This window comes from Chelonia mydas, chromosome 14 (genome assembly GCF_015237465.2).
Source record: "Chelonia mydas isolate rCheMyd1 chromosome 14, rCheMyd1.pri.v2, whole genome shotgun sequence".
Taxonomy (NCBI): Eukaryota; Metazoa; Chordata; order Testudines; family Cheloniidae; genus Chelonia; species Chelonia mydas.
This window is the reverse complement of record NC_051254.2, coordinates 40,999,751-41,021,427: the sequence shown is the minus strand read 5'-3', so window position 1 is coordinate 41,021,427 and position 21,677 is coordinate 40,999,751. Positions and strand designations below refer to the sequence as shown.

Sequence of the window (21,677 nt, the reverse complement as noted above, 5' to 3'; positions counted from 1 at the left end):
GCACTGCAGGGTCGGAACTTAAGCAGTAAAAACAAAACGCCCACATAAGCTTCAAGAAGGCAAATGACCTTGGGGGATAAATGTCGTAATCATACAAGATTTTAGAAAGCAACCAAATCCAAACTCTACACAAATCCTTTTGCAAGACATAATACATTCCCCTTTCCATTTGGCACAAGGGGCCTGGAGGTCTCAGTTGTATTTCAAGCCATTTATCGAACCAAAGCAGCATCCCACCCACCTTCCTTTTTCCCTTCAGTTTGTTGATTTGAGAGAGTTTGTGTGTGTGTGTGTGTGAGAGAGAGAGAGAGAGCAACAGCGAGATTTTGTTTGAATGAACCCACACTTAGTGGTTTTACTAACACCAAGTGTTTAAATGAATCCACAGTTCGTGGTTTTACTTACTAACACCACGTGTTTAAAAAACATGAAAACAAACATTTGTCCTTCAGTTCATTTGGAACCACAAACTTCTCCTTCTCCCCCCTCTTCTCATTCCTCTTTCTGGGGTTTCCTTTCCCCCCCAGCACAGAGTGCTGCTCACATCTGGATTCCCTCTCTGTTCCAGCTGACGATGGGGAGGTGGCTGGGGGTTGGGAAGAGAGTTCTTTGTTGGAGGGTCCTGAGCAAGTAGAACCTGACCGTTGAGGAAAGGTTAAGAAAACTAGGCACGTTTAGTCTTGAGAAAAGAAGAAGTTTGCAAATATGTTAAGGGTTATTATAAAGAGGACGGTGATCAACTGTTCTCCATGTCCAGTGAAGGTAGGACAAGAAGGAATCGGCTTACTCGGCAGCAAGGGAGATTTAGATTGGATATTAAAAGCAATTTTCTAATTCTAAGGGTAGTTAAGCTCTGGAACAGGTTACCAAAGGAGGTTGTAGAATCCCCATCATTGGAGGTTTTTAAGACCAGGCTGGAGAAACACCTGTCAGGGATGATCAAGGTTTACCTGGTCCTGCCTCAGGCTGGGGGAATGGACTAGGTGACGTCTCAAGGTCACTTTCAGCCCTACATTTCTAAGTCACACCATGGCCCTGGCTTCAGCAGGAAAAAAGGGTTTACCACCATGTTGGCTAACGTTTGGTAAAATACGAGTGTGGACAAGACAGTTGTTGTCACACATTAACTGGTCACGCATTTCCCCCGGGGCTGTTAATGTGTGTGAAAACCACAAACTGCCCACATAGGATTTTACCATGTTAGCTAACACAATTTAAAAAAAACATGCTGTTCCATGCTCTTTACAAATTAGAGGCTGGTTATGAAATGAGTCCCTTTGACTTCCTACATGTTAGTGATTTGTGAATCAGCTGACTGGAAGTGATTCATCTTTTTTAGTGGTGCTTTTGTGGTGTAAACCAAGATTGAAATGACTGTGCTGTCTTCTAAGTGAGAAATGTTGATCATTTACAACATAGGCGCCCACTTCCCCTCTAGCCAGGGGGTGCTCGACCCTCCCCCTCCACCCCAGGCCCTGCTCCCACTCCACCCCTTCTACCAAGCCCCTGTCCCCGCTCTGCCTCTTCCAGCCTCTCCCTCCCTCCCGGAGCCTCCTGAATGCTGCAAAACAGCAGTTTGCGGTGGGCGGGAGGGGGAGGAGTTGATCAGCAGGGGCCGTGGTTGGGCAAAAGGCGCTGGGAGGAGGAGCTTGACTGTCGGTGGGTGCTGAGCACCTGCTAATTTTTCTCCACGGGTGCTCCAGAGCTGGAGCACTCACAGAGTGGGCGCATATGGTTTACAACAAAGGGCATGTCACAAGCGCCCGTGGACTCAAACGTGTATCTTAACGCTGCCTTTCTTGGTTTTCACAAGTCGGAGTTCTGCAGAACTTGATGTTCTGGGAAGGCAGCCAATAGCTTCAGCTCTGCACTAACTAAATTGTTTTTGAACTTTAATAGCCACTAGGTATTTGTAAATTGCACAGCACAAGGGAGACCCCGAGCTCAGCTGGGGTATCTGAGGTACGACCCTCAGCAGATCAGAAGTGACTACAGGGCTCTGGGAAGAAGGGTGAGCGAGTTGGGAGCGCAGGTGGTGCCCTCTTCAGTCCTTCCAGTCAAGGGTAGGGGCCTTGGCAGAGACAGATGCATCCTGGAGGTGAATATCTGGCTGTGAGGATGGTGTTGACAGGAGGGCTTCGGTTTCCTTGACCACGGGATGCTGTTCCAGGAAGAAGGACTGCTAAGCAGAGATGGGGTCTACCTATCAAGGAAGGGGAAGAGCCTATTTGGCTACAGACTGGCTAACCTGGTGAGGAGGGCTTTCAACTACGTTTGACGGGGGCAGGTGACCAAAGCCCACAAATAAGTCCAAAACATGGAGACCTGGGAGAAGGGTCAGAATCTGGGGGGGAGCATGGGCTGTTATAGCAGAAATAAAGGGGGGGGGGATCAAATCAGTATCTTAGATGTCTGTATACTAATGCGAGAAGTATGGGGAATAAGCAGGAAGAACTCAAAATGCTAGTAAATAAACACAACTATGTCATAGTTGGCATCACGGAGACCTGGTGGGATAATACGCCTGACTAGAATATTGGTATAGAACGGTACAGCTTGCTCAGGAAGGACAGGGAGGGGGAAAGGTGTTGCCTTATGTATTAAAAATGTATACACTCGGACGGAGCTTGAGAGGGAAATAAGACACAGGCTTGTTGAAAGTCTCTGGGTAAGGATAAAAGGGGTAAAAACCAAGGGTGATGTCATGGTAGGGGGTCTACTGCAGACCACCTAACCAGGAAGAAGAGATGGGTGAGGCTTTTTTTAAACAACTAACAAAATCATCCAAAGCCCAGGACTTGGTGGTGATGGGAGACTTCAACTCCCCAGACATCTGTGGGGAAAACAACACAGCAGGGCACAGATTATCCAACAAGTCCTTGGAACGTATTGGAGACAATTTTTTATTTCAGAAGGAGGAGAAAGCTACTAAGGGGGAGGCTGTTCTAGATTTGATTTTGAGAAATAGGGCGGAACTGCTTGAGAATTTGACAGTGGAAGGCAACTTGGGTGAAAGTGATCATGAAATGGTTGAGTTCCTGATTCTAAGGAATGGTAGGAGGGAGAACAGCACAATAAAGACAATGGATTTCAAGAAGGCAGACTTTAGCAAACTCAGGGAGTTGTTAGGTGAAATCCCATAGGAGGCAAGTCTAAGGGGAAAAACAATTGAAGACAGTTGGCAATTTTTCAAAGAGACATTATTAAGGACACAAGAGCAAAATATCCCACTGCGTAGGAAAGAGAGGAAGTCTGGCAAGAGACCACCCTGGCTTAACCAGGAGATCTTCAATGATCTAAAACTCAAAAAAGAGTCCTCCAAAAAGTGGAAACTTGGTCAAATTACAAAGGATGAATATAAACAAATAACACAAGTATGTAGGGGCAAAATTAGAAAACCCAAGGCACAAAACAAGATTAAACTAGCTAGAAACATAAAGGGTAACAAGAAAATATTCTACAAATACGTTAGAAGCAAGAGGAAGACCAAGGACAGAGTAGGCCCGTTACTCAATGAGGGAGGCAAGACAATAACATAAAATGTGTAAATGGCAGAGGTGCTTAATTACTTCCTTGTTTCAGTTTTCACCAAGAAGGTTGGTGGCGACTGGACATCTAACGTAGTAAATGCCAGTGAAAATGAGGTAGGATCGGAGTCTAAAATAGGAAAAGAACAAGTCAAAAATTACTTAGACAGGTTAGGTGTCTTCAAATCACCAGGGCCTTATAAAATACATCCTAGAATACTCCAGGAGGTGACTGAGGAGATATCTCAGCCATTAGCAATGATCTTTGAAAAGTCATGGAAGACGGGAGACATTCCAGAAGACTGGGAAAGGGCAAATATAATGCCCACCTATAAAAATGGAAATAAGGACAACCCGGGGAATTACAGACCAGTTAGCTTAACTTCTGTACCCAGAAAGATAATGGAGCAAATAATTAAGCAATTAATTTGCAATCACCTAGGAAGATAATAAGGTGATAAATAACAGTCAGCTTGGATTTGTCAAGAACAAATCGTGTCAAACCAACCCGATAGCTTTCTTTGACAGGGTAACAAGCCTTGTGGATGGGGGGAAGCAGTAGATGTGGTATATCTTGACTTTAGTAAGGCGTTCGATACTGTCTCGCATGACCTTCTCATTAACAAACTAGGGAAATACAACCTAGCTGGAGCTACTATAAGGTGGGTGCATAACTGGTTGGAAAACAGTTCCCAGAGAGTAATTATCAGTGGTTCACAGTCATGCTGGAAGGGCATAATGAGTGGGGTCCGGCAGGGATCGGTTCTGTTCAATATCTTTATCAATGATTTAGATAATGGCATAGAGAGTACACTTATAAAGTTTGCGGATGATACCACGCTGGGAGGGGTTGCAAGTGCTTTGGAGGATAGGATGAAAATTCAAAATGATCTGGACAAACTGGAGAAACGGTCTGAAGTAAATGGGATGAAATTCAAGAAGGACAAATGCAAAGTACTCCACTTAGGAAGGAACAATCAGTTGCACACATACAAAATGGGAAATGACTGCCTAGGAAGGAGTACTGCGGAAAGGGATCTGGGGGTCATAGGGGACCACAAACTAAATAGGAGTCAACAGTGTAACACTGTTGCAAAAAAAGCAAACATCATTCTGGGATGTATTAGCAGAATTGTTGTAAGCAAGACACAAGAAGTAATTCTTCCACTCTACTCTGTGCTGATTAGGCCTCAACTGGAGTATTGTGTCCAGTTCTGGGCACCACATTTCAGGAAAGATGTGGACAAATTGGAGAAAGTCCAGAGAAAAGCAACAAAAATTATTACAGGTCCAGAAAACATGACCTATGAGGGAAGATTGAAAAAATTGGGTTTGTTTAGTCTGGAGAAGAGAAGACTGAGAGGGGACATGACAACTGTTTTCAAGTACATAACAGGTTGTTACAAGAGGAGGGAGAAAAATTGTTCTTCTTAACCTCTGACAGGACAAGAAGCAATGAGCCTAAATTGCAGCAAGGGAGGTTTAGGTTGGACATCAGGGAAAACTTCCTGTCTGAGTGGTTAAGCACTGGAATAAATTGCCTAGGGAGCTTGTGGAATCTCCATCATTGGGGATTTTTAAGAGAAGGTTGGACAAACACTTGTCAGGGATGAATACTTAGTCCTGCCTTGAGTGCAGGGAACTGGACTAGATGACCTCTCGCGGTCCCTTCCAGTTCTATGATTCTATCTCTGTGCGCCGTCATTATATACACAGTAAATCTTCATTCACGACTCAGCACAGCTGTGTTAAAGCAGTGGTTCTCAAGCCAAGGTGCGTGTACCCCTGGGGGTACGCAGAGATCTTCCAGGGGGCACACCCACTCATCTAGCTATTTGCCTAGTTTTACAACAGGCTACATAAAAACACAAATGGAGTCAGTACCAACTAAAATTTCAGACAGACAACGACTTGTTTATACCGCTCTATGCGCTATGCACTGAAACGGACAATACATCTCTGCCAATTGATTTTTTATAATCCTCCGGTAAAAACGAAAAAGGCAGCAATTGTTGAGTAAGGGGGGCAGTATCACTTCAGCGTTTTTATGTCTGATTCGGTACGCAAGCCGTTTTACAGCGAGGTGAAACTTGTGGAGGGGTGGGGAGGGAAACACAAGACAGATCAGCCTCCGGAAAGGGGGACACGGTAGTCTGGAAAGGTTGAGAGCCGCTGTGTTAAATGACTGTGCTAAGTCATTATGCAAGGTAACCTACTTCCCCTTTCAGAGTAACAGCCGCGTTAGTCTGTATTCGCAAAAACAAAAGGAGTACTTGCGGCACCTTAGAGACTAACCAGTTTATTTGAGCATAAGCTTTCGTGAGCTACAACTCAATTCATCGGATGCATACTGTGGAAAGTGTAGAAGATCTTTTTATACACACAAAGCATGAAAAAATACCTCCCCCCACCCCACTCTCCTGCTGGTAATAGCTCATCTAAAGTGATCACTCTCCTTACAATGTGTATGATAATCAAGTTGGGCCATTTCCAGCACAAATCCAGGTTTTCTGCCCCCCCCCCTCACAAACCCACTCTCCTGTTGGTAATAGCTTATCTAAAGTGATACATTATAAGGAGAGTGATGCATCGGATGAAGTGAGCTGTAGCTCACGAAAGCTTATGCTCAAATAAATTGGTTAGTCTCTAAGGTGCCACAAGTACTCCTTTTCTTTTTGCGAATACAGACTAACACGGCTGTTACTCTGAACATTGTAAGGAGAGTGATCACTTTAGATAAGCTATTACCAACAGGAGAGTGGGTTTGGGCGGGGGGGGGGGGGGGGGAGGAGAAAACCTGGATTTGTGCTGGAAATGGCCCACCTTGATTATCATACACGTTGTAAGGAGAGTGATCACTTTACATAAGCTATTACCAGCAGGAGAGTGGGGTGGGGGGCAGAGAAAACCTTCTGTAGTGGTAATCACCCATTTTTTCATGGTTTGTGTGTATAAAACATGGTCTGTATTTTCCACAGCATGCATCCGATGAAGTGAGCTGTCGCTCACGAAAGCTTATGCTCAAATAAATTGGTTAGTCTCTAAGGTGCCACAAGTCCTCCTTTTCTTTCTGCAAATACAGACTAACACGGCTGCTACTCTGAAACCTCTGTTGAAGAATAACCTCCCTTGACCCCCCCCCTCGGGGAACCAAATCCTGCTCTGTTCACTTGGTGGGACAGAGTCAAAACGTTAAACAAAAAGTTGTTGTGGGTGCCTATGTGTTTCGTTTTTGTTGGGGGTTTTTTTTTTGTAGTCTTAGGGTGAAGCAGGCGCGGGAAGCCACAGCAGGCATCAGCCCAGGGCTGGAGGAGCATCCCGGGCTGGGGCCAGTGCGCGTCAGGCCGGCGAGCAGAGGGGAGCCAGCCCCACACAACGCGCCCAGCCAGCGCCTGCGGGGGGGGGGGCACCTGAAGTTATTTTGAACCTCCAGAGACGGAGCCGCCCATGGGTCCAGGACGAGGAGGGCGAGGAGGAGGGGGCCACCCACGGATCCACCCCCCGCCCGCCCCCCACAGCTGGCTCTGACTCGGGAGGTGAGAGGGGGGCGCTGCGCAGGCTGCACCCTGATGAGGGTGAGGGGGGGGGCTGTGCACAAGGGTGGCTCCGAGGCGCCCCGCCCGGATCCGGGGGGGGGCACTTAACACGGGGGTGCGCACGAGCTTTCGGGGGGCAGGGACACCCCGTCCACTGGGAGTGGGAGGGGGGGTCACGCTACCGGTGGGGCACAGCCGGGGGAGGCGGCAGGATGCTGATGGGGGGGCGCCGGGGCTCCTCCGACAACACGCCATCGGGGAGTGGGGGGGGTTGCGCAGCCGGAGACCCCCCCCCGATGGATCCTCACCTCGGCCACGAGGGAAACTCTGGGTAAAATGGCGGCGGCGAGACCCGAAAGTAAAAAAAAAACCAAAACCGCCTCCTCGTACGGCGAGCCGGAGGGGACACGCCGCGCCGCTCGCCCTCGCGGAACCTCCACAGCGCATGCGCGGGGGAAAGGTCCTTCCCCCCCACTGCCCCTTCGAATCGGCTTGGGGGCGCCCCGTAAAGCGGGGGGGGGGATCAAGTGCGGGGGCTGCTCATGGGGGGGGCTCCTCATGGGGGACTCTGAAGTGGAGGAGGTTAACGGGGGGGACACCCAAGGGGGGAGGGGCTGATATGGGGGGGTCAATGGGGGAATCCTAAGTGGAGAGGGTCAATGGGGGGCTGCTAATGGGGGAGTCTAAGCGGGGGGGGGCTGCTAATAGGCCTCAGCGGAGGAGTCCCCCAAAACGACGTTAGCCGCGTGAGAAGCGTTCTTCTGTCGACGTAGCGTCTACGCCGCGTGTTAAACGTTGGCGTGGCTATGTCGGTCTGGGATGTTTGGGGGGGGTCTCCCCGCCCCCCCACGCTTCTTGTCGACGTAGCTATGCCAATATCACTTTCCAGGGTCGACCCAGGCCCTGGTCCCCATGACAGAGTTAGGTCCGCTTCGCTACGGCGCTCCAGGCTGTGCAAAATGTCGTGCCCCGTGCGGTGTCGTGAAGCCGACCCGAAGCTCGCTAGGTGGATGGCAGAATTCTTCTGTCGACCCCGCGGCCACCCCTGGGAGAGGTGGATTTACTACAGAGACAGAAGAGCCCCTTCCGTCGCGATAGGAAATCTCTACGCTGCACTGAGGAAGTGTCTATGCTACAGGGCTGCAGCCGCACATCTGTAGAGTTTCAACTATAGACATACCCCAAGGCGTAGATTGCAAACTCTTGGCGGCAGGGGCTGTCTTCTTTCTTCTGTGTTTTCACAGCGCCTAGCACAGTGGGATGCTGGTCAATGATAATACAAGGAGGAGACAGCTTGGGAGAGTCTCCCTGTTTGTGAGACACCTGTCTCTATGAGCATAGGGCGGGTGGCATGTGCCTCCCTTGTATGAGTGATGGTTAGCAAGTGTAATAAAATGTTTCAGTTTCAACTTTAATTTATAGTGTAATTTATGTACTATAAAATCTGAAATTTTGAAACAAAAACATTATTTCAAAATTAAAAATTGAAACAAAAACTTGACCTCATCCCAAAGAATCATTTTGATTTTTTTTCCTAAACAAAATTTTGGTTTTTTTCCTAAACAAAATGGTCCTGCAGCACATTTTGATTTTGACAAATCAATATCATCTGATGGAAAATTCTTCCGTCGGAAAGTTTTCAACCAGCTCTGATTACTTGTATAACAATAGCCAAAGAGCCTAATCGTGGACCAGCCATCAAATAAACCAGTGCAGAGCCTTTTGTGGGCAGCTGTTTGACTTTAAAGCACCATGGGTTTAACTGAATTGTAATAATTTGTATTGTGCGATGCTGAATGTGGACAAGGCCTTTCCCTGGTAAGATAGTGGTGTAAATTGCACCAGTGCAGCAGGTTTCTTAGGAGTTTGCAAGTGTAGCTACACTAGGGCAATTGTCTCTAATGTATACAGAACAAGGAGTAATGGTCTCAAGTTGCAGTGGGGGAGGTTTAGGTTGGATATTAGGAAAAGCTATTTCACTAGGAGGGTGGTGAAGCACTGGAATGCGTTACCTATGGAGGTGGTGGAATCTCCTTCCTTAGTGGTTTTTAAGGTCAGGCTTGACAAAGCCCTGGCTGGGATGATTTAGCTGGGGATCGGTCCTGCTTTGAGCAGGGGGTTGGACTAGATGACCTCCTGAGGTCCCTTCCAACCCTGATATTCTATGATTCTACAAGGTCTTATTCTGGAATTGGCAGCTGTGACACTAGTTCAGTGTCTTAGCTCTAATCGTGGTAGGTGGCAGGCAGCCGGGGTGCTGTCAAAACAGCGTGGGAGCTGTGAGAGGGAGAGCACTGGGTTACATGCAAGACATGAACTCCCCAAGCTACTGTTAGAGTAGCATTCAGAGCCGGGGTACAACCAGGGCTGGTTGGGGCTCGACCCCTCCAGAGCCCCTGGCCACAAGGGGCTGCAGCCTCTGGTCCCTCCTCTGGCTGGGCGGCTGAGAACCCCAGACTGGGAGGAGCCCAAGGCTGATGGGGGTCACACACACACACTCGCCTCATCACATGCTTTGCACCAGAGAAACGCCCCCAATGAAATCAGCACCCTTAGGTCCCTGTCAGGAAAATTCTGATTACGCCCCTGATCCAGACCAGATTTAAACACGGTATATGATTTTCTGCTTCCTTCAAATTCCCACTGCAGTTTCTTGTGCATGTAGGCAGTTAACAGTTTATGATAAGATTAATTTTTTTTTTCCTGTAGCTATGTGCCATTAACCAGCTGCCCCAGGAATGCCTGCATTCAGTGACTGGCTGAAAAAATCCTTGTCCACAGTGTGCATCATTGTTTCTAAGATATTTTTAGATTGAAGGTGCCAATGCAATGTAAGACTTGCCCCTGCTAAAGCCCTGGCGGTTTGTTTTGGTCACCGTATGGCAATGAATGACAAAACCCAAATGTCCTGACTCTTAAATCTTGGATTTCAGGTCTTCAAATGACAGCAGTTCCTCTTCTAAACACACCTTCAGCCTGAGAGAGAGTTGAGCAGAGCCCAGTGTTCATAGACCATGCATCTCACTCAGAGACGAGAGCCTGAGAATTCTGCTGAGGACCCTCTTAATAACAATGCGGATCAAGAGAGGGCAGGAGAACCAGGTAACCAGAGCCTCGCTGCTCGGGTACAGGGTAGAGGGAGAGATAAATGTAAGACCCACCGACACTGGAAGAATAGCCATGTTTAGACACAGATCTGAAACGTGGTTGTGGCTCTTCTGTGTTATAACAAAACTCTTCTTACCAGTGGACAGGACAAACATGTTTTAGCCTAGATGTGTGGCAGGATTAGAAGAGGCCTTACGGCATGGTTAACCTGCATTTTTTTCCCCCCTCTATCCACACTCTCCATAACACAGGAGAGACGTAACCTTGTTTAAATACTGAGGTTGCCTTTTCAAAGGAGGATGCAGCATTTGCATGTGCAGTCAGGCGTATCTGATCACCCCAAACCCCTCTCCTATGTGTTGTTACCTCATTTTGTACCTAAAAAGAAAAGGAGTACTTGTGGCACCTTAGAGACTAACCAGTTTATTTGAGCATAAGCTTTCGTGAGCTACAGCTCACTTCATCGGATGCATTCAGTGGAGAATACAGTGGGGAGATTTATATACACAGAGAACATGAAACAATGGGTTTTACCATACACACTGTAAGGAGAAAAGGAGTACTTGTGGCACCTTAGAGACTAACCAGCTGCCAGGATATACTGCAGGTATGAGGTGTGCATACCGATGCAGTACGGATGCTCACAGGCGAGTTGGAAAGCACAGGCTTGCATGCCCGAGTACACAGACCCGGGTACCCTATGCAGTAGAGACATCCCCAAAGTGAACCAAATTCCTCTTTTGTATGTGCAAATGCAGAATACTGGGCTCGCAATGCCTTGGGTGGATTAACCACATCCACTTCTGTCTTTGGCCGTAAAGAGGGAAAGGAGAGGGCAAAAAAGGACACTAAACTTTCTAAACTACTACAGGCTACAAGGGGCCACAGCAATGGTTCCCTCAACCCACCCAGCAATATTGTTAACCTATCCAACTATACTCTCAGCCCAGCAGAAGCAGCTGTCCTATCTCGGGGTCTCTCCTTCTGCCCCTCCACCCCCTCGAACATGATACAGTTCTGTGGTGACCTAGAATCCTATTTTCGACGTCTCCGACTCAAGGAATATTTCCAAAATACCTCTGAACAACATAATGATCCACAGAGGCCTGCCTACCAACATTACAAAAAGAAGGATTCTAGGTGGACTCCTCCTGAAGGTCGAAACAGCAGACTGGACTTCTACATAGAGTGCTTCCGCCGACGTGCACGGGCTGAAATTGTGGAAAAGCAGCATCACTTGCCCCATAACCTCAGCCGTGCAGAACACAATGCCATCCACAGCCTCAGAAACAACTCTGACATCATAATCAAAAAGGCTGACAAAGGAGGTGCTGTTGTCATCATGAATAGGTCGGAATATGAACAAGAGGCTGCTCGGCAGCTCTCCAACACCACTTTCTACAAGCCATTACCCTCTGATCCCACTGAGAGTTACCAAAAGCATCTACAGCATTTGCTCAAGAAACTTCCTGAAAAAGCACAAGATCAAATCCGCACAGACACACCCCTGGAACCCTGACCTGGGATATTCTATCTACTACCCAAGATCCATAAACCTGGAAATCCTGGGCGCCCCATCATCTCAGGCATTGGCACCCTGACAGCAGGATTGTCCGGCTATGTAGACTCACTCCTCAGGCCCTACGCTACCAGCACTCCCAGCTACCTTCGAGACACCACTGACTTCCTGAGGAAACTACAATCCATTGGTGATCTTCCTGATAACACCATCCTGGCCACTATGGATGTAGAAGCCCTCTACACCAACATTCCACACAAAGATGGACTACAAGCCATCAAGAACACTATCCCCGATAATGTCACGGCTAACCTGGTGGCTGAACTTTGTGACTTTGTCCTTACCCATAACTATTTTACATTTGGGGACAATGTATACCTTCAGATCAGCGGCACTGCTATGGGTACCCGCATGGCCCCACAGTATGCCAACATTTTTATGGCTGATTTAGAACAACGCTTCCTCAGCTCTCGTCCCCTAACGCCCCTACTTTACTTGCGCTATATTGATGACATCTTCATCATCTGGACCCATGGAAAAGAAGCCCTTGAGGAATTCCACCATGATTTCAACAATTTCCATCCCACCATCAACCTCAGCCTGGTCCAGTCCACACAAGAGATCCACTTCCTGGACACTACAGTGCTAATAAACGATGGTCACATCAACACCACCCTATACCGGAAACCTACTGACCGCTATTCCTACCTACATGCCTCCAGCTTTCACCCTGACCACACCACACGATCCATCGTCTACAGCCAAGCTCTGCGATACAGCCGCATTTGCTCCAACCCCTCAGACAGAGACAAACACCTACAAGATCTCTATCAAGCATTCTTACAACTACAATACCCACCTGCGGAAGTGAAAAAACAGATTGATAGAGCCAGAAGAGTTCCCAGAAGTCACCTACTACAGGACAGGCCTAACAAAGAAAATAACAGAACGCCACTAGCCGTCACCTTCAGCCCCCAACTAAAACCCCTCCAACGCATTATTAAGGATCTACAACCTATCCTGAAGGATGACCCAACACTCTCACAAATCTTGGGAGAAAGGCCAGTCCTTGCCTACAGACAGCCCCCCAACCTGAAGCGAATACTCACCAACAACCACATACCACACAACAGAACCACTAACCCAGGAACCTATCCTTGCAACAAAGCCCGTTGCCAACTGTGCCCACATATCTATTCAGGGGACACCATCACAGGGCCTAACAACATCAGCCACACTATCAGAGGCTCGTTCACCTGCACATCCACCAATGTGATATATGCCATCATGTGCCAGCAATGCCCCTCTGCCATGTACATTGGTCAAACTGGACAGTCTCTACGTAAAAGAATAAATGGACACAAATCAGATGTCAAGAATTATAACATTCATAAACCAGTCGGAGAACACTTCAGTCTCTCTGGTCACGCAATCACAGACATGAGGGTCGCTATCTTAAAGCAAAAAAACTTCAAATCCAGACTCCAGCGAGAAACTGCTGAATTGGAATTCATTTGCAAATTGGATACTATTAATTTGGGCTTGAATAGAGACTGGGAGTGGCTAAGTCATTATGCAAGGTAGCCTATCTCCCCTTGTTTTTTTCCTACAAACCCCCCCCAAGACGTTCTGGTTAAACTTGGATTATTGCTGTGCACATTGTAAGATGAGCTATTGCCAGCAGGAGAGTGAGTTTGTGTGTGTGGTTTTTGGAGGGGGGTGTGGGGGGGGGGTGAGAAAACCTGGATTAGTGCCGGAAATGACCCACCTTGATTATCATGCGCATTATAAAGAGAGGTTTCAAAGAGGGATGGGCTATTACCAGCAGGAGAGTGAGTTTGTATGTGTGGGGGGGGGGGGGGGAAGGGTGAGAAAACCTGGATTTGTGCTGGAAATGGCTCTACTTGATGATCACTTTAGATAAGCTGTTACCAGCAGGAGAGTGGGGTGGGAGGAAGTTTTGTTTCATGGTCTCTGTGTGTATATAATGTCTTCTGCAGTTTCCACGATATGCTATGCATCCAATGAAGTGAGCTGTAGCTCACGAAAGCTCATGCTCAAATAAACTGGTTAGTCTCTAAGGTGCCACAAGTACTCCTTTTCTCCTTACAGTGTGTATGGTAAAACCCATTGTTTCATGTTCTCTGTGTATATAAATCTCCCCACTGTATTCTCCACTGAATGCATCCGATGAAGTGAGCTGTAGCTCACGAAAGCTTATGCTCAAATAAACTGGTTAGTCTCTAAGGTGCCACAAGTACTCCTTTTCTTTTTACGAATACAGACTAACACGGCTGTTACTCTGAAACCTGTCATTTTGTACCTGCAACTCTATGCACAGCTGTGGGAACGTTGTGGGTTATGAAGGAGGCTCACGTACATTTCTGGGCTGGAGCGTATATTGCACCTGCACATGATGATTTGGCCCTGGTGCCCTCTCCTTTCCCTCTTTACGGCCAAAGACAGAAGTGGATGTGGTTAATCCACCCAAGGCATTGCGAGCCCAGTATTCTGCATTTGCACATACAAAAGAGGAATTTGGTTCACTTTGGGGATGTCTCTACTGCATAGGGTACCCGGGTCTGTGTACTCAGGCATGCAAGCCTGTGCTTTCCAACTCGCCTGTGAGCATCCGTACTGCATCGGTATGCACACCTCATACCTGCAGTATATCCTGGCAGCTGCATCCTTACTGGGGATGCACTGACACCGGTCAGACACAGTGGCTTCTGGGGGCGCGTCCCAGGGTTCCTAGTGCCCGGCTAGCTAGAGCTGTTCTAGGGCTTGGTTCGTGGTGTATTATGGGAGAACGTCTCTGTCCATCCTGCGACACACTGGTTGATAGGCATCTTCTCTGCTTTTTTAACAAAGTAGGCGGAGCTGTGTTTCAAACCAAGTCGTCTGTGTGGCAACGGAAGGTTAAACCCAGGGCGACTGTATTTGAGCCAGCAGGTTGCTTCCAGCTCATGGGAGACAAGTGGGAAGATGGGAGACAGAAGGACAGGAACATGCAGACCCCAGGAATTGTGGGACAGCTTGTCAGACGGTCTGAACACAAGCTAGGCCATGTGAACTTGGGCTACATCAGCAGCAAAGTCGGCAGGGTTGGGTGTGCGCAATAGTGGAACGCAGGTTCATATCCGCACTGCTGGGCGAGCCAGCCAGCCCCTCTTGTGAGGCGTGTGTCTTTCGCTCACAAGAATCTTAGGTCTGGCTTGCAGCACTAGTCTCTTCAGAAAATTTTTGGGCAAATGGTGGCGTTTTTTAAACTGACACCTCCCTTGAATGCATGGCTGGCTATAGAGCAACCTAGGTGCCTTGTGTTGAAGGTGCTGTAGAGGAGGAATTTACAGGTTCATAGATTCGAAGGCCAGAAGAGATCGTTGTGATCATTTAGTCTGACCGCCTGTATAGCGTAGGCCCGAGAACTTCCCCGAAATAATGTCTAGAGCAGATCTGTTAGAAAAACGTTCAGTCTTGAGTTAAAAATGGCCAGTGATGGAGAAACTGCCATGACCCTTGGTAAATTGTTCCCATGGTTAATTACTTTCACTAGCAAAAATGTACACCTTCTTTCCAGCCTGACTTTGTCTACCGTCAACTCCCAGCCCTTGGATCGTGTTGTACCTTTCGCTGCGAGACTGAAGAGCCCGTTATTAATTATTTGTTCCCCTTGTTTACCAAGTGATCTAGATCGCTCTGAATCAGTGACCTGCCCTCTTCCTTCAGAGAGATCTGGAGCGCTTCGTAAGCTGGGGGCAAGCAAACAGTAGGTGTTTGAACACAGCACAGTGTCAGCATATACATCTGGGAACAAGGAACCCAGGCCATGCTAACTGGATGGGGGACGCTCTCCTGGGAAGCAGGAGCTCTGAAAAAGATGTGGAGGTCATGGTGGATAAACAGCTGAATGTGAGCTCGCCATGCAAGGCTGTGGCCAAAAGGGCTAGTACAATCCTGAGATGCAGAAACAAGGGAATCTCAAGTAGGAGATGAGAGGATATTTTCTCTCTCTATTTGGCACTGGTGTTTCTGGTCTATTGTGTAAATGCCTTCTAATGCAGGATAGGTGTAAATCAACATCGTCTATCAGACTGTAATGGCTGCAGTCCCTGTAATATGGAATGGGAACATTTTCCATCCTGTAGCAATTTCTCTGCTCATTAGGGACACTAGTACCAAATGTATACTGCTTCTCCTCCTAAGGGAGTCAAATTTCCAGTCTCTCTTCCCCCCTCCCCCCCCCCCCCCCGCCCCCCATGGCTTGTCTCAGAGCATCCTGACTTAATGTAGGGCCACTAGGTTTGTGGGCTTGACGTCTGAGAGAGAGTCTGATCTCCTGGATAGGGGGCACAGGCAGAGAAGAGACTGCAGAATGAGACACATTCCCCTCCCCTGTTAGTTGGGAGCCAGTCAGCCCTGGGATACTCGGGATCACAACGCCAGAGAGCCTGGACCGGAACAACGAGCAGAAGGGAGAGAAAGCAGGAGCCATTTAACTAAATGCCCTATCTGACAGCTGACATGCTGGTATTAATAACTCTGGGTCCTCACATCCTCCTCCTCCAGGAGAACTGACAGCTTTCTCTCTTTCAGGTGCTCAGCGTTGGGCCAAGCCCTGGAAACACTGTACACGTAAATTCCTCTTTATACTCTTGACCATTGCTATCATTGCCATCGTGGTTTTGTCAGGTGAGAGTTCAGCGCTCCCTGCTCCATTCTGTTTTCCATTCGGCCCAGGAGCGGCCGCAATCCCACGGTTTTCTCTCTTCTTGCCTCAGATAGTTGGGCCATAGTGGATTTATACAAGACTCTTGCTCCAACTGCCCTTAACATGACTGCCTCATTTGCCCTTCAAACCATCTCTGTGATATGATTCACGGGCGCCAGTCCCTAAGCCTCCTTTTTTGCCCTGAAAGGGTTAAAATTTCAATGAGCTCTTTAGTTTTGTTACTTGGTCGTCTTTTATCTGATGCGATATCCAATAAAGAGGCCTCTGAATGAGTTAAAACAATGGTCGGCCACCCATCAGGGTAACCTGATTGTGGGCCACAAGACATTTTGCTGACGTTGACCGTCTGCAGGCACCGCCCCCCGCAGCTCCCAGTGGCTGCAGTTCTCTGTTCCCGGCCAATGGGAGCTGTGGGGAGCGGCAGCCAGCACATTCCTGCGCCCCTTCGCCTGCAGGCGCCGCTTCTCGCAGCTCCCATTGGCCAGAAACAGAGAACCGCGGCCACTGGAAACTGCAGGGGGCAATGCCTGCGGACAGTCAATGTCAGCAAAATGTCTCGCGGCCCGCAATCAGATTACTCTGGCGGGCTGCAGGTTGCCCACCACTGAGTTAAAATCTTTCTCCGAGCCAGTCAGTGCAAAGTTTTGTGATGAGACTCTGGTGCCCTCTTGTGGCTGGACTTTATCTAGTTGTTTTTTTAATAATGCAGGCTACCTGCATGTATTAAACAATGTTAATAAGTGCAAAGTAATTCACCTTAGAAAAAATCAGTCCCAATTATACATACCAAATGATGGGTCTAAATTAGCTGTTGCCACTCAAGAAAGATCTTGGAGTCATCTTAGCTAGTTCTCTGAAAACATCCGTTCAATGTGCAGTGACAGTCAAACAAACTAACAGAATACTAGGAACCGTTAGGAAAGAGATTAGATAATAAGACAGAAAATATCATAAATGGCACGAAGTAAATCTGTGGTACAACCACGCCTTGAATACGGCGCTCAGTTCTGGTCACCTCAACTCAAAAAAGCTATATTCGAATTGGAAAAGGTACAGAGAATGGTGACAAAAATGATGAGGGGAATGGAACAGCTTCCGTATGAGGAGAAATAAAAAATGACTGGGACTGTTCAACTTAGAAAATAGAAAACTAAGGGGGCGATATGAGAGGGGTCTGTAAAATCATGACTGGGGTGGAGAAAGATAATAAGGAAGTATCGTTTACCCCTTCACAGAACACAAGAACTAGGGGTAACCTGATGAAATGAATAGGCAGCAGGTTTAAAACAAACAAAAGGCAGTATTTCTTCACACGACGCACAATCAACTTGTGGAACTCCTTGCCAGGGGATGTTGGGCAGGCCAAAAATCTAATGGGGTTCAAAAAAGAATTAGATAAGTTCATGGAGGATAGGTTCATCAATGGCTATTAGCCAAGATGATCAGGGATGCAGCTCCGAATATCCAACGGCCGGAAGTGGGGACTGGACAACAGGGGATGGATGACTTGATGATTCCCTGTTCTGTTCATTCCCTCTGGGGCACCTGGCATTGGCCAATGTCTGAAGACAGGATACAGGGCTAGATGGACCATTAATCTGATCCAGTGTGGCTGATCTTGTAGTCTTCTGCTGTGACTTTCAGCCAGATGCTTTTCTTCTTAAAAATAAAATCCTTTTCTCCACTGAATCAAATATACAGACCTGAGCGCTGGGCACAGGATGGCTGCGTTAATCTCAGGGGGAAAGCTTATGTGTGACATTCTTACTGCTGCGTATAATTGCATAGGAACAGATGTGTCTCTGTCACCCTGTGTCTGTTACTTTCTCTCTTTTTCCCCCAGGGGTAGCACTGAAACTTGTTTTTGATCCTCCGGGCTCTCCTGCTGTCCCTTGGTGCCCTGCTGGCTGGGTTGGGTACCTAGGGAAATGTTACTATTTCTCAGAGGCCGAAGGAAACTGGACCTACAGCCAGAGCAACTGCTCCTCCTTCGGAGCCTCCCTGGCTACGATCGACACCCTGCAGCAAAAGGTGAGACGCCTCCAGACTATAAAATGGGCCTGGAGCAGGGACCTGAACTTGGGTCTCTTCGCAGGTGAGTGACCCAACCGCCAGGCTAGAGAGTCCGTCTCACACACTCTCGGCCCCAGCAACTGTTCAAGTGTCCTATGCAACGTGGAACAACTTCAGCAGGAGACAGGGAGGGGGACCCACCCCGAAATAACGTCTTCCTTTTTTTGTTCTACAAAGGCTTTCATGCTGCGCTATAAAGGCCTTTCCGAGCACTGGATCGGCTTGCGGAGGGAAGAGGGCAAGCCCTGGAGATGGGCGAATGGTGCAGAATTCAACAACCTGTGAGTCTTCTCTCTTTTTAAGTGTTGGGACACATGTGACTCGAATAAGCATTGAATCTGAACCCGTCTAAGATTGGTAGGAAGACAAAACCACCGGTAATCTTTTTCTGGCATTAAAAAGACTGGACATGGTATTTTGGAACTCCTAGTCGGTGCGGGATTGGGGGGCGCTGCGCTGTTTAATGGGGCTGGCTTTGAGGGGATCTTAGGTTTTCCGTACGTGGGCGTTTGTTTGCACTGTTGTAGCAACGTTATTGACTGATGTCCCCTGTGTCACCGATCTGGTCCAAGATACCTTTTAGGAGTAGTAATAGAATTGATGTTGGTATTATGGTAGCACCCAGAGGCCCCAGCTGAGATCAGGGCCCCGTTGTGCCGGGCGCTGCACAGACACACAGGGAGAGACAGTCCCTGCCCCAGCTGAGATCAGGGCCCCGTTGTGCCAGGCGCTGCACAGACACACCGCGAGAGACCGTCCCTGCCCCAGCTGAGATCAGGGCCCCGTTGTGCCGGGCGCTGCACAGACACACCGGGAGAGACCGTTCCTGCCCCAGCTGAGATCAGGGCCCCGTTGCGCCGGGCGCTGCCCAGACACACCGCGAGAGACCGTCCCTGCCCCAGCTGAGATCAGGGCCCCGTTGCGCCGGGCGCTGCACAGACACACCGCGAGAGACCGTCCCTGCCCCAGCTGAGATCAGGGCCCCGTTGTGCCGGGCGCTGCACAGACACACAGGGAGAGACCGTCCCTGCCCCAGCTGAGATCAGGACCCCGTTATGCCGAGCACTGCACAGACACACAGCGAGAGACAGTCCCTGCCCCAAAGAGTTCACAGTCTAACTAGACAAGACAGACCAAGGGTTGGGGGCAACAGAAGGTACAATCAGATTGCATAGCGTGAATGGCTGGAAACATCCTACCTTTGGTCTGATCCCCATCCGGCCTGACGTTTTGCCTGCATTAGGGACATACCACTGCTAACCCCAGGGCTGCGTGCTCCACATGAGAGGACATCATGAAATGAACCGAGTTTGATATTCAAACAAATCACAAGGGGATGCTGGGCCCCGATGCAGCGGGCAGGCAGCGTGGGGGAGAGCAGGGGAGAGCGGGGTAATTAAGGCCCCGTTGCTGCTTGCTTTCATCGGCTGCGCCACGCAGAATGCTCCGCCGTGACTCACGGCCCCGCGGCGCTTATGTTGCAGGTTTGAAATCCGAGCCGACGGCCGCTGCGCCTATCTGAACGACAAGGCCGTCGGCTCCTCGTGGTGCCACACGCTGCGCAACTGGATCTGCGCCCAACGCGACGCGCGCCCGAAGGGCTAGGGAAAAGCCGGCGGGCCACGGCGCTCGGTGCCCGACGTGGGTGGGACTGGCCAGGCCAGGCTTGTTGGACTCCCGATCTGCTTTTGCTACTGCGCTATCTGCATATATTGCGACGGGAGGAGCCAGGTCACTGCTGCGGTCACCTGTGCTGCTGTAATGTGACAGCGCCACCTGCCGGGCGCCGATAAGATGGCTGGCGAGTTCCAGACTCCGGGCTGCGGTTGAAGGAAGCATTTCCTTGCTGCCGAAGGGCTGCTCCAGGAGAAGAGCAATGCAGAGCTGACTCTTCGGTGCTACGTTGGGTGCTGGTGGCCGGGGTGCAAACGGTGCCGCTGAGTGATTTGCTGCTGATCCCTTCTCTGAGGATATTTACATCACAGTGGCACCCGGAGGCTCCAATCAAGGTCAGGGGCCCCATTTTGCTGGCTGCTGTCCAAACAAACTTCAGTAAGACTCGCCCAGAGAACCTCGCAGCCCCAAACAGGGGTTGCCGGGGAAAAGGGACACAGCATCCGAGCAGAATGGCTGGGGCTTCCTACTGCCGCATGCTTAAATGCAGCCCTTGTCTCTGTTTATTTCTTAATGTGTTTGTATCCTACACAGCAGAGTCCGATCTCTCCTTTCTAGAGGTGATGGGTTGATTAACCTCAGTAGGAATTCGTTCCCGAAAGGGTTATCCAGTCATTTAAAAGCCTTTAGAAACTCCCATCCAAGTGTCTTAGAACCTGGAAGTAATGTCTTTTATTGGACCAACTTAGAATATAAGAACAGCCACACTGGGTCAGACCAAACGTCCATCTAGCCCAGGGTCCTCTTTTCCGACAGTGGCCAATGCCAGGTGCTTCAGAGGGAAAGAACAGAACAGGGCAATCATTAAGTGATCCGTCCCCTGTCGCCCATTAACTTCTTTAAGCTTTGCTTCCTTTTTCCTTCATGTTGTGGAGTTTCCACAGAGGCGGCAAAATTCGATATCTTCCCTTGTCGCGTGTTGTAGCTGTGTTGGGCCCAGGATAAAAGACATTCCCTCCCCCACCTTGTCTCTCTCAGAAGTTTGAGACTGAGTGACAGCGAGAGAAGGAATTTGGCCGGGGGTGTATTTGATCGACCTCTCTGAGGGAATTCTTCTGTCAAGCTACATCTACAGCCGACCGTACTACAGTGCACAGGGTGTAAAATTTTTCCCAGCCCCGAGCGATGCCGCTAGGCTGATCTGATTTGTAGATACAAACCCAGTCTTACACCCGTTCTGCAGTGGTGTAAAGTAGCTGTTTAAGGAAATGTAGGAAATCAGGGCGTTCGCAATAATGCCGAGACCAAACTGTGAAAAGGCAGGAGTCAGGGCTTAATTTCACCATCCGTCATCCCAGCGAGCCTCCCACAAGCTGCCTATCTTGGGAGAGACTTTGGGGGACTCTCCCTATTTCGCCCTGGCTCAGTGAACCCACTAATGGGCTACAGTATTCTGTATACTTGAGAAACGCTTGTGAATAAGAATACAGGCGCTGCTTAAACCTTTGTCTGTAAATCCATGTTTGTACTCTTTTGCACTTTGTGTAAATAAATCTCATTGCAGGGTC

General features: G+C 48.9%; 2 protein-coding genes across 2 annotated transcripts in view; one reads left to right on the top strand and one right to left on the bottom strand.

Moving 5' to 3' along the window:
• Window positions 1-7,430, bottom strand: part of LOC102937385 (C-type lectin domain family 2 member B) — a 23,690-nt gene extending 16,260 nt beyond the window's left edge. The window contains exon 1 of the mRNA XM_037915116.2: window positions 7,372-7,430. The gene's annotated coding sequence lies outside the window, so the exon portion shown is untranslated. The remainder of the gene's footprint in view (window positions 1-7,371) is intronic.
• LOC102937843 (C-type lectin domain family 2 member D) lies at window positions 6,711-21,677 on the top strand. Its single transcript, XM_037915128.2, has 6 exons — window positions 6,711-7,063; window positions 9,997-10,165; window positions 16,287-16,382; window positions 18,266-18,453; window positions 18,673-18,776; window positions 19,980-21,677. Exons 2-6 carry the CDS (start codon window positions 10,078-10,080, stop codon window positions 20,098-20,100), a joined length of 597 nt encoding a protein of 198 aa, XP_037771056.1. The 5' UTR covers window positions 6,711-7,063; window positions 9,997-10,077; the 3' UTR covers window positions 20,101-21,677.

Excerpts from the sequence above, each read along its gene's own strand:
- LOC102937843 (XM_037915128.2), top strand. The coding sequence starts at position 10,078 with ATGCATCTCACTCAGAGACGAGAGCCTGAGAATTCTGCTGAGGACCCT. Across the intron at positions 16,383-18,265 it reads TGCCATCGTGGTTTTGTCAG|GGGTAGCACTGAAACTTGTT; the intron begins GTGAGAGTTCAG and ends TTTTTCCCCCAG. Across the intron at positions 18,454-18,672 it reads TCGACACCCTGCAGCAAAAG|GCTTTCATGCTGCGCTATAA; the intron begins GTGAGACGCCTC and ends TGTTCTACAAAG.